The 10,704-nt window shown below is 47.6% G+C and overlaps 1 protein-coding gene across 1 annotated transcript; it reads right to left on the bottom strand.

Moving 5' to 3' along the window:
• Positions 1-4,563: 4,563 nt before the first annotated feature.
• Positions 4,564-10,592, bottom strand: LOC119317274 (hsp70-Hsp90 organizing protein). Its single transcript, XM_037591702.1, has 7 exons — positions 9,559-10,592; positions 6,279-6,567; positions 6,054-6,139; positions 5,394-5,617; positions 5,233-5,299; positions 5,087-5,146; positions 4,564-5,003 (listed from the first exon to the last, which is right to left on the bottom strand). The coding sequence occupies exons 1-7, from the start codon at positions 10,462-10,464 to the stop codon at positions 4,890-4,892; spliced, it is 1,746 nt and encodes a 581-aa protein (XP_037447599.1). The 5' UTR covers positions 10,465-10,592; the 3' UTR covers positions 4,564-4,889.
• Positions 10,593-10,704: the final 112 nt, after the last annotated feature.

The raw sequence follows: 10,704 nt of genomic DNA, 5'->3' as shown, positions 1-10,704 counted from the left end.
TTACTGTCTACAAAGCTCGACTTGTTGCGAAAGGTTTTTGACAAGTTTAAGGAGTTGACTACGATGAGACCTTCTCACATGTAGTGATGCTTAAGTCTGTCTGAATCATGTTAGAAATTGTCACATTTTATGATTGTGAAATTTGGCAAATGGATGTCAAAACTGCATTCCTTAATGGATATCTTAAAGTAGAGTTGTATATGATGCATCCAGAAGGTTTTGTCGATCCTAAAGGTGCTAACAAAGTGTGCAAGCTCCAGTGATCCATTTATGGACTGGTGCAAGCCTCTCGGAGTTGGATTATACGATTTGATAGTGTGATCAAAGCATATGGTTTTATACAGACTTTTGGAGAAGCATGTATTTACAAGAAAGTGAGTGGGAGCTCTATAGCATTTCTGATATTATATGTGGATGACATATTATTGATCGGAAATGATACTGAATTTCTGAATAGCATAAAAGGATACTTAAATAAGAATTTTTCAATGAAAGACCTCGGTGAAGCTGCATATATATTGGGCATCACGATCTATAGAGATAGATCAAGATGCTTAATTGGACTTTCACAAAGCACATACCTTGATAAAGTTTTGAAGAAGTTCAAAATGGATCAGTCAAAGAAAGGGTTCTTGCCCGTGTTACAAGGTGTGAAGTTGACTCAGACTCAATGCCCGACCACTGCAGAAGATAGAGAAAACATGAAAGTCATTCCCTATGCCTCAGCCATAGGTTCTATCATGTATGCAATGCTGTGTACCCGACCTAATGTGTGCCTTGCTATTAGTTTAGCAGGAAGGTACCAAAGTAATCCAGGAGTGGATCACTGGACAGCGGTTAAGAACATCCTGAAATACCTGAAAAGGACTAAGGATAGGTTTCTCGTATATGGAGGTGACAAAGAGCTCATCATAAACGGTTACGTCGATGCAAGCTTCGACACTGATCCGGATGACTCTAAGTCACAATCTGGATACGTATTTTTATTGAATGGTGGAGCTGTCAGTTGGTGCAGTTCTAAGCAGAGCACCGTGGCGGGATCTACGTGTGAAGCGGAGTACATATATAGCTGCTTCGGAAGCAGCAAATGAAGGAGTCTGGATGAAGGAGTTCATATCCGATCTAGGTGTAATACCTAATGCATCGGGTCCAATGAAAATCTTTTGTGACAATACCGGTGCAATTGCCTTGGCAAAGGAATCCAGATTTCACAAGAGAACCAAGCACATCAAGAGACGCTTCAATTCCATCCGCGATCAAGTCAAGGAGGGAGACATAGAGATTTGCAAGATACATACGTATCTGAATGTTGCAGACCCGTTGACTAAGCCTCTCTCACGAGCAAAACATGATCAGCACCAAGACTCCATGGGTGTTAGAATCATTACTATGTAATCTAGGTTATTGACTCTAGTGCAAGTGGGAGACTGAAGGAAATATGCCCTAGAGGCAATAATAAAGTTGTTATTTATATTTCCTTATATCATGATAAATGTTTATTATTCATGCTAGAATTGTATTAACCGGAAACTTAGTACATGTGTGGATACATAGACAAACAGAGTGTCCATAGTATACCTCTACTTGACTAGCTCGTTAATCAAAGATGGTTAAGTTTCCTAGCCATAGACATGTGTTGTCATTTGATGAACGGGATCACATCATTAGAGAATGATGTGATGGACAAGACCCATCCGTTAGCTTAGCATAATGATCGTTTAGTTTTTCTGCTATTGCTTTCTTCATGACTTATACATGTTCCTCAGACTATGAGATTATGCAACTCCCGAATACCGGAGGAACACCTTGTGTGCTATCAAACGTCACAACGTAACTGGGTGATTATAAAGATGCTCTACAGGTGTCCCTAATGGTGTTTGTTGAGTTGGCATAGATCAAGATTAGAATTTGTCACTCCGTGTATCGGATATCTCTGGGCCCTCTCGGTAATGCACATCGCTATGAGCCTTGCAAGCAATGTGTCTAATGAGTTAGCCACGGGCTGATGCATTACAGAACGAGTAAAGAGACTTGCAGGTGACGAGATTGAACTAGGTATGATGATACCAACGATCGAATCTCGGGCAAGTAGCATACCGATGACAAAGGGAACAACGTATGTTGTTGTGCGGTTTGACCGACAAAGATCTTCGTAGAATATGTAGGAGCCAATATGAGCATCCAGGTTCCGCTATTGGTTATTGATCGGAGATGTGTCTCGGTCATGTCTACATAGTTCTCGAACCCGTAGGGTCCGCACGCTTAACGTTCGATGACGATTTGTATTATGAGTTATGTGATTTGATGACCGAATTTTGTTCAGAGTACCGAATGAGATAACAGACATGACGAGGAGTCTCGAAATGGTCGATACATAAGATTGATGTATTGGACGATGTTATTCGGACACCGGATGAGTTCCGAGAGATACCAGATAATTATCGGAGTGCCGGAGGGTTATCAGAACCCCCCGGGGGAACTAATGGGCCTCGAAGGGCCTTCGTGGGAAGAGAGGAAGGGCCGGGAGGGGCTGGCCACGCCCCCTGGGTCCGAATTGGACTAGGGGAAGGGAGCGACGCCCCCTTTCCTTCCCTTCCCCCTCTTCCTTGGGTGGAAACCTACTAGACTTGGAGTCCTAGTAGGCTTCCCCTCTCCTGGCATGCCCTAGGAGGGCCAGCCTCCCCTCCCCCTTTATATACGAGGGCAGGGGGCACCCTAGAACACACAAGATCAATTGTCTTTGCCGTGTGTGGTGCCCCCCTCCACAGTTACACACCTCGATCATATCGTTGTAGTGCTTAGGCGAAGCCCTGCGCCGGTAACTTCATCATCATCGTCGCCACGCCGTCGTGCTGATGGAACTCTCCCTCGTCCTCAACTGGATCAAGAGATCGATGGACGTCATCGAGCTGAATGTGTGCTGAACACGGAGGTGCCGTACGTTCGGTGCTTGGATCAGTTGGATCGTGAACATGTTTGACTACATCAACCACGTTACAAAACGCTTCTGCTTTCGGTCTACAAGGGTACGTAGACACACTCTCCCCTCTCGTTGCAATACATCTCCTAGATAGATCTTGCATGATCGTAGGAATTGTTTTGAAATACTGCGTTCCCTAACAAATACCCCAAGGGAAGGGGTTGTTGTTGGGGCTGGAGCTAGAGCTCATGGCGATGGGGAGGAGGAAGGTTGACAGTGAGAGAAGAGAGAGGGTGGGTAAGTAGTGGTGGGCGGGGTGAGTAAATATAGGGGCAATGGAGAGGAGGAGAAGAGCGACAATCATGCCGTTTTACCTACATGCTCTTCAATAAGCCATGAACTCGATGTTGTGTCTGACTCCATGAATTATGTGCAGATCGAGGAGAGCAATGAGATGGGCACGGGGGTGCTCCCGGCCGTTGACAACAAGGGCAAGCAGCCCCTTCACCCAATACCCGACGAGGTTGTGCTGCCGCCCACCGCCGAGGAGGACCCGAAGACGCCTGAGGGTGGCGACAACGAGGGCATGGAGGAGCCCCCCAGCAACAAGCGCCGCAACTACGGCCACTACCATCAAGAGGATGGCCCAACTCACTTCTGCAAGGTCATCCTTGCACCGAAGCTTGAGTGCATCCCCGTGCCCTTGGACTTCACCAAGCACTTCGTCGCGGTGCCAACGGAATTCAAGCTCAGTAACAACACCGGCTGCTCCTGAAAGGTGACGGTGAAGCTGATGAACGGCAGGGTGACCCTGGATCAGGGTTGGGCCACCTACGCAGCCGTTAATCAGATCAAGATCGGCTACATGGTGACGTTCAAGCTCCTCCCGACACCCTCAAGGTCATCATCTTCGACAACAATGACATTGAGGTCGTCAACAAGTGCGGAAAGCACGACGAAGCCTTCGCCACCAAGGAGTAGGGCCGGGGCCTCCCTAAGTACTATCGAGTCTGCTTTGAACTGTTTTATGTTTATGGTTTATGCGTAAAACTGTTATGAAGTGTGGTACTGCTTATCTGAAATATACTCTGAAGTAGTTGATCCTCTATTTATACTCTGCTCTTCTTATGATGTGTGCTACATGGTTGTGCCGAAGTGTGCTAGTAACCTCACCAACTAGCCAAAAAAGTTACCACACTCCAGATGTTGCCTACAACCAAACACCATCTTTTGGATTTGTCCACTAACTACAGACAACCAAACATCAGGCAAATGGTGCATTTAAGACTGCATTTGCATAGCCAGACTGAGTTGAGAAGGCTATGCAATACAGCTACTGTTGGCTACGGCAAGTATTGCTCCGCTCCACAACTCCTGAGCAGAGTTGGCGGAGCTACAATTCAAAATGGTGGAGTTGCAATTTTCCCCGCTCCGATTATCGAACAGGGCCTTATTTGATTGTTTCAAAGCCAATGCTTCAGACTTCCTTCTTGAGCAGAGTTCAACCTCGTGATTGTATAATAGAGAAGGAATCAGTCGGAATAATTAGTGCTTGGCGCCAGTTACGAAGCCTTTTCAGGAAAGAAATCCACATTTGTTTCCTTCTTAGCTCCGCATCAAAATAAAATATCATCCAGACCAGAGGCGGCAATGAATTTTCTCCATTGACAGCATTTCCCTAGAGCAAGAAATAAAATACAATAACATTCTACTGTTGTCTGTCCACTGTGAAGGCAAAAACGGCTACAACTAATAATATGGGGCATTGCCCACATAAAACTGTAATAACATAATATAGCCGTAAACAGGAATAACGTTGTGGCAGGCTGTACTCACGAATCCAACAGAAAAGCCCCATGGCATACAATAGAAGTTCGTTCACGCTGGGCAGAGAAGCAGTGTACAATGGTGACACAACCGAGCACAATCTCAATACAAACGCCCCTGGCTTCGTTCTAGCTTTGCTTGATCATCTCGTTTGGACTATTCCAGCGTTTATGAGCTTTTGGATCTTCTGTGCTACTCCAGGGTCCTTCAGATGATCCTGAGCAGCCCTAGGGTTCTCCTGGAAATCCATCAACACCTGCAAAACATTTCCAGCATCGTTTGTATGAACAAATAGACCGAATGGCATTACTCTCACAACGAACTGAGATTCGATGATACCTGTCGCATGATGGGATCGGTAAGGATGTTCTGGATTTCTGGGTCCTGCATAGCTTTACTCTACAAAAATAACAAAAAGGGTTAGTGATATTGAGTTTGTGGAACAGCCAACATAAAGAATCCCTGAAGTGCATCAAGAGGCTTACCTGTTTCTCCTGCAAATCCTCCTGACTTATGTCACCCCTGTTAGCCTTGTTGATCTGCTCAACACACCTGCAAAAGCCAACAGCAGTTAAAAGTTTGTTTATGCATATTTTCAAGAGATTATGTGAGTAGACTAAATGGTTGTATGGCCTAACTTCATTACCTCCTTATACCATCAAGCAGTTCCTGGTTATTTGGGTCAAGTTTCAACCCAGCCTGGTAAGTTTCCATTGCCTTTTCGTATTCCTTCATGAAAAACTGAACTGCACCTTTTCTTGTATACCCTTTGGTGAAGGTTGGGTCTAGCTCAATACACTTCTCTGCGTCTTTAAGACCTTCAGGCATGGCTCCCAACTTGGTGTAACATGCAGCCCTATTACTGTACACCTGTAGGTGAAGTGGTAAACCATAAAACAGTTAAAGCTGTAACAAACATATGTAAAATGATAGACAATACACAACTGCAGTCAACAAATGCAATAAACAGACATACATGACAACAAAAGGAAAAGGGGGCAGCAGTTGAGAGTTGATTGAAGGATGGAGTTCAGGTGCAATTTCAAAATTGTTAAAGGCATATGATCAAAGTGCCAAGTGTTCCGAAAAACAGGACACTTTAAAGCAAACATACATATTTCAGTGGTCTACAATCTGCTGAGTTCCATATGTTGTAGAGTTGCAAAACTTGCAACCACCAAGATTTTTCTATCATCACATTGTCCCAGAGGTTCCATATATTGGAACAATGAAACAAACTTTTCCGTCACATATATACTTAAGCTACTTCAAAGAAAAATAACCAACAGGGACTAAAAAAGTTTACCCTAGCATCCTTCGGGTTCCTCCTGATAGCCTCATTGTAATGCTTTATTGCTTCTGGATACTTCTGCTGCTTGAACATCTCATTACCTACAAAACCATCAGATAAGCAAGACTGCCACGAGCATAAAAAGCAACACTGAAGATAAATCTGCAACAAACAGATGCTACCAGAAGAAGATAAAAGGAGTGTGGAAGACTAATGATGACAACGCAATGCCACTCTTACCTTTCTCCCTCTCCTCATCAGCTAACTTTGGGTCATAATACTCTTGTTGCTCTAAGTCTTTCTTTGCCTTCTCAGCCTCATTTAACCTTTTAAGAGTGTCTGGATTCCGATGCTCAGTTAGAGCCTTCTGGAAAGTCTCAATGGCAATATCATAGTCCTTCGAGTTCTTAGCAAGTTTGGCCAGAGCAGTTCCTTTTCTTGTTAGTGCCCTTGCAACCATCTTGAAATCAGCACGAAGTTCTCTTCCCCTCTCCACAGCCTTATCACAGTCCTCAATGCACTCATCGTACTGCAGAAAGGAAATGATAAGACTACAATAAACAAGAAATAACATATATTACCAGGATATATTTAGTTGCAGAAAATAAGGAGAGGGACAGTAATCAGCTCTATGGACGGTCGCAAATCTGTAATCATAACACTACACTCTTCTTACTCGAAGTAAACAAAAGTGGCATGTTAAGGCAACACACATCCAAGAGCACACAGGCGCTTCTAAGAATCTTTTCCATAAGTATATTGTAGAAAACCTTCACGGATTGATATTAAGAAAATGCAGCTTTTCCCTCTAGGGTCATATCTATATTTGGTGTTCACTCTGAAACCTTTATGGATACACAATAGCCATAAACTGCAAAAGATGTGGCAACTGTATGGTTTGCTGCCATAATTGTGGCATGCCACACCTCCTTATCTACCCAAATTCAAAGCGCAAGGGTGTGTCATTATATTCAAATCAAAATGGAAACAGAACATTTCTATTAGTATGGCACCTGTATAATGTTAATTTGTATTACATGCACAGCTCCAACGCAGGGGTCGGTGATCTCCTAAGCCAATATAGCAGTCTGTAAATTAGTACAGGGCTACCTGTAAGAGCTACTCTAGCAGATGCGCTGTATTCCTGCTGCAAAATCGTTTTACCATTCCCCCTAAAGCAATTTTGCGGGAAGTGATGCGCCCCGGCAGAACAGATCCCACAAAAGCTTACTGCAAATTTAAAAACATAGTTCCCGCTACAAAGTTCATCACACAGGAATTCATCATATACATAGATAAAACGAGATCTAGCTGCAGGAGCGGCGGTGGCTCGGTGGTTGACACCGAGGAAGAAGAGAACGCCTCCGCCGACTGGCGGCAAGCATGGGCGTGCTCCTCCTTCACTGCGGCGAGCCTGTCAGCGGCCCCTTCTCCGCATCAGTGTGTGGGTAGAGCTCCTCGTGGAGGCGGTTCAAGTGGGCCCAAGTGGCTTGCTGCAACTGCCAAGCCTCGACAGGGGAAGGAAGGAGCTGCCGGCCTCCACGTCGTCGTGGAAGATCTTGCACGGCGGCGACCCGCCACAACCACCACGCCTGCGGATCCCCCTATCACTCGCTGGAAAAAAGCTTTGTACCGGGTCCGGGTGGAATCGCTCTCCCGAGAGAGAGAGGTAGGCAGCGGCTAGCGAAGGAGGAAATGCAAGACGGGAGCCCTAAAATGCATGTCGTCTGGTAGATATAGCGGCCGAAGTGCAATTTTGCAGGCCACTCGTATAATTTTTACGGGCAGGGCTAAATATAGCGGACCTGTTCAGGCCAAAAAACACGCAAAAACGCTCTATCCACCGGATCTATTTGGTTCCTAGAGTAAGAGCAACTCTAGCAGATGCGCTATAACCTCATCGACCCGTATAATTCCGGCCGACATAGCGTATTTGCGTTTTTTGCGGCCCAAATAGATCCGTTATATCTAGCCTGGCCCGTAAAAATTATACAAGTGGCCCGCGAAACAATCCTTCCGCCTCTATATCTAGTTGACACCAGCGTTTTAGGGTTCAGGCCTCGCATTTCCTCCGCCGCAATCCACCGCCTCCCTTACTATCTAAAGCGAGCAAATCCACCCGACATAGATCTTTTTTCTTGGCGAGCGATGGGAGGATCCGCATGCAGGTGTTGTGGCCGTGGCCTTGGCGGGTCGCCGCTGCACACTATCTCACGCAAAGACGCTCCAGCTAGCCACCCGTCAAAACCTGGCGGTCCAAGCAAGTGCGGCTGGCTCTCCCACAAAGACGAGCGGTCCCCTTGGGTCAACTTCCATCGCCTCCACAAAGAGCTCTAGCCGCACACCGTGTCATGCTGCAAGGCGGATGCGGAGCTCTCGCCGTGAAGCACATTGTCAAGGCCAGAGAAGAAGGGGCCGCTAATAGGCTCCCGCGGCAAAGGAGGAGCACGCCTACGCCTACGCTTGCCGTAGGTCGGCAGAGGCGTTCTTCCTCGGCGTCGACAACTGAGCACCGCCTCCCTATCTATTAGATCTAAGTTTACCCATACATGAACTTCGGTGTGTTGTGATGAACTTCGTAGCGGGAAATATGTATGATCTATGTTTTTAAATTTGCAGAGATAGCGGATCTGTTCCCCCGGGGCGAATCAGTTCACACAAAAAAATTTTAGGGGGAACCGTAAAACGATTCTGCGGGACAGGAATATAGCGCATCTGCTATAGTTGCTCTAGGTTAGGCACGCCACAGTTGCGGCTTTACACCCTTAATTATACACATGATCCAAAAGTCGTAGACTCAGATTCTCCGTTACATGTTGCCACAAGTGTGGTGCTCATTCTGCAAGCCACACTTTGCCTAAACATGGTTGTGGTGAATAATTTTAACAAAACAGGCCCTCATATTCTTCACAGACTTTGCTAGAAGTGTGGCAAGAAAAGTGTGGGAAAACTTAGCAGCTTCGCTTGCTTAACAAGACAGTATCAAGCGTGGCAAGAAAAGTGTGGTAAGACTTGGCAGCTTCGCTTGGTTAACAAGACAGTATCAAGCGGTGCACTTCTGAGATATCTAAGGTTGTAAATTGCAATTGCAATAGAAGTAATTAGCAAAGCGTCGGTCAAAAAGAACTGCAGACCGTCAATTATTCGCAACCCAGGAGAGACCAAGCAGACAAAATTCAATTCACATTATTTTCCTAACACTAACAGTATCAATAACTTATGGTTAGTTTTAGGCCTCTTTCAGTTGTCCTATTAGTCCCCAAGACCTCTTGTACCTAGAACCCAGACCATCTTACCTTGATGTTCATCAGTTTAGCACATCAACCAAACCGCTAATCCTCTCAACTGCTAGTCACTATATATATGCAGCACGTAGCATGACCTAATTGCCCGATAGTCAAAACTACTAGTACTACCAATGCTTACAGTGCAGCAACCAATCATATACAAACAGTAGGGGTGAACTGAAGATCAGATCCTTCACTTTAAGGCATGGAATCTGTACAATAATAAACCTCACCTTGCCCATTTCGATGTACACCGCTGCTCGGTTAGTGAGGTAGGAGATGTCCTCGTCATCAAGTTCCAAGGCCTTTGTGTAATGCTGGATCGCCGTCTCAAAGTCCTTCTTCTTGTAGGATGCATTCCCTGCCTCCTTCTCCTTCAGAGCAGCAGCTTTCCTCTCCTTCCGCTCCTTCTCCTCATCAGACACCTCCATCGGCTCCGGTTGTGGCTCAGGCTCCATCTCCCTCGCCTTTGTCTCAGGCTGTTGCTTCTGCTGCTGCGGTGGCGGCTGCGACGGCGAGGAAGACTGCGAAAAATCGGAGTCCTGGGGCGTCTGGATCTTGATGTTAAGCATGAGGCTGAGCACCTGCATCATGCGCGGGTCGGACAGGTACGTGTTGAGGCTGCTGGGATTCCGCTGCACCTCCCGCAGCATCTGCATGAAGTCGGGCTGGTCGAGATAGGCGCGCGTAGCGGCGTCGGAGGCGATCTTGGTCCAGAGCTCGGGGCCCTGGAACATCTGGCCGATGGCGTCGGCGCCGCCAGACGGCGCGCGGCGCGGCGGGGCGCCGGCAGCCTTCTTGGCGTCAGCGAGGCCGGCCTTGAGGCCCTCGTTGCTGGGATCGAGGGCGAGGCCCTTCTCGTAGGCGGCGGCGGCGCTGGCGGCGTCGCCGAGGCCGAGGTGGGCGGCGCCGAGGCGCGAGTAGCCCTTGGCCCAGTCGGGCTTGAGCTCGACGGTCTTCTCGGCGTCGGCGAGCGCGTCGGAGTAGCGGTGGATCGAGGCGAGCGCCGCCGAGCGGTTGGAGTAGAGAACGTGGTTGGCGGGGGCGAGCGCGATGGCGTCGGAGAAGTGCCCCGCCGCCTCCTCGAAGCGGCCTGCCGAGAAGGCCGCATTACCTTTGGCCTTCGCCTCGTCGGCCATGGCGGGCGGGCGGTCCGATCGGATCGGGGCGGGGTCGGGGTGGGGAAGCTTCGAGAAGGTTTGGCGGCTGGGTGGAGGAGGACAAATCCTGGGGTTAGATGGGGATTAAGGCGGAGCAGCAGGCCGGGCCGAGCGAGCTCGCTCAAGGGTTCCGGAACCTTCCCACGGCCACTCCAGCGACCCGACGAGCCGATGCGTCGTGGACTCCCGTCACGCACTCCCTGTTTACGTTTTGCTCAT

This window comes from Triticum dicoccoides, chromosome 6A (assembly GCF_002162155.2).
Source record: "Triticum dicoccoides isolate Atlit2015 ecotype Zavitan chromosome 6A, WEW_v2.0, whole genome shotgun sequence".
Classification (NCBI taxonomy): Eukaryota; Viridiplantae; Streptophyta; class Magnoliopsida; order Poales; family Poaceae; genus Triticum; species Triticum dicoccoides.
This window is presented reverse-complemented; position numbering and strand designations above follow the sequence as displayed.

What these genes read in the sequence shown, in the direction of transcription:
- LOC119317274 (XM_037591702.1), bottom strand. Translation starts at nt 10,464, where the DNA reads ATGGCCGACGAGGCGAAGGCCAAAGGTAATGCGGCCTTCTCGGCAGGC. An exon ending in CTGCTTGATGGTATAAGGAG is followed by an intron (nt 5,300 to 5,393) that starts GTAATGAAGTTA and finishes TGGCTTTTGCAG; the next exon opens with GTGTGTTGAGCAGATCAACA. An exon ending in AGGATTTGCAGGAGAAACAG is followed by an intron (nt 5,147 to 5,232) that starts GTAAGCCTCTTG and finishes TTATTTTTGTAG; the next exon opens with AGTAAAGCTATGCAGGACCC.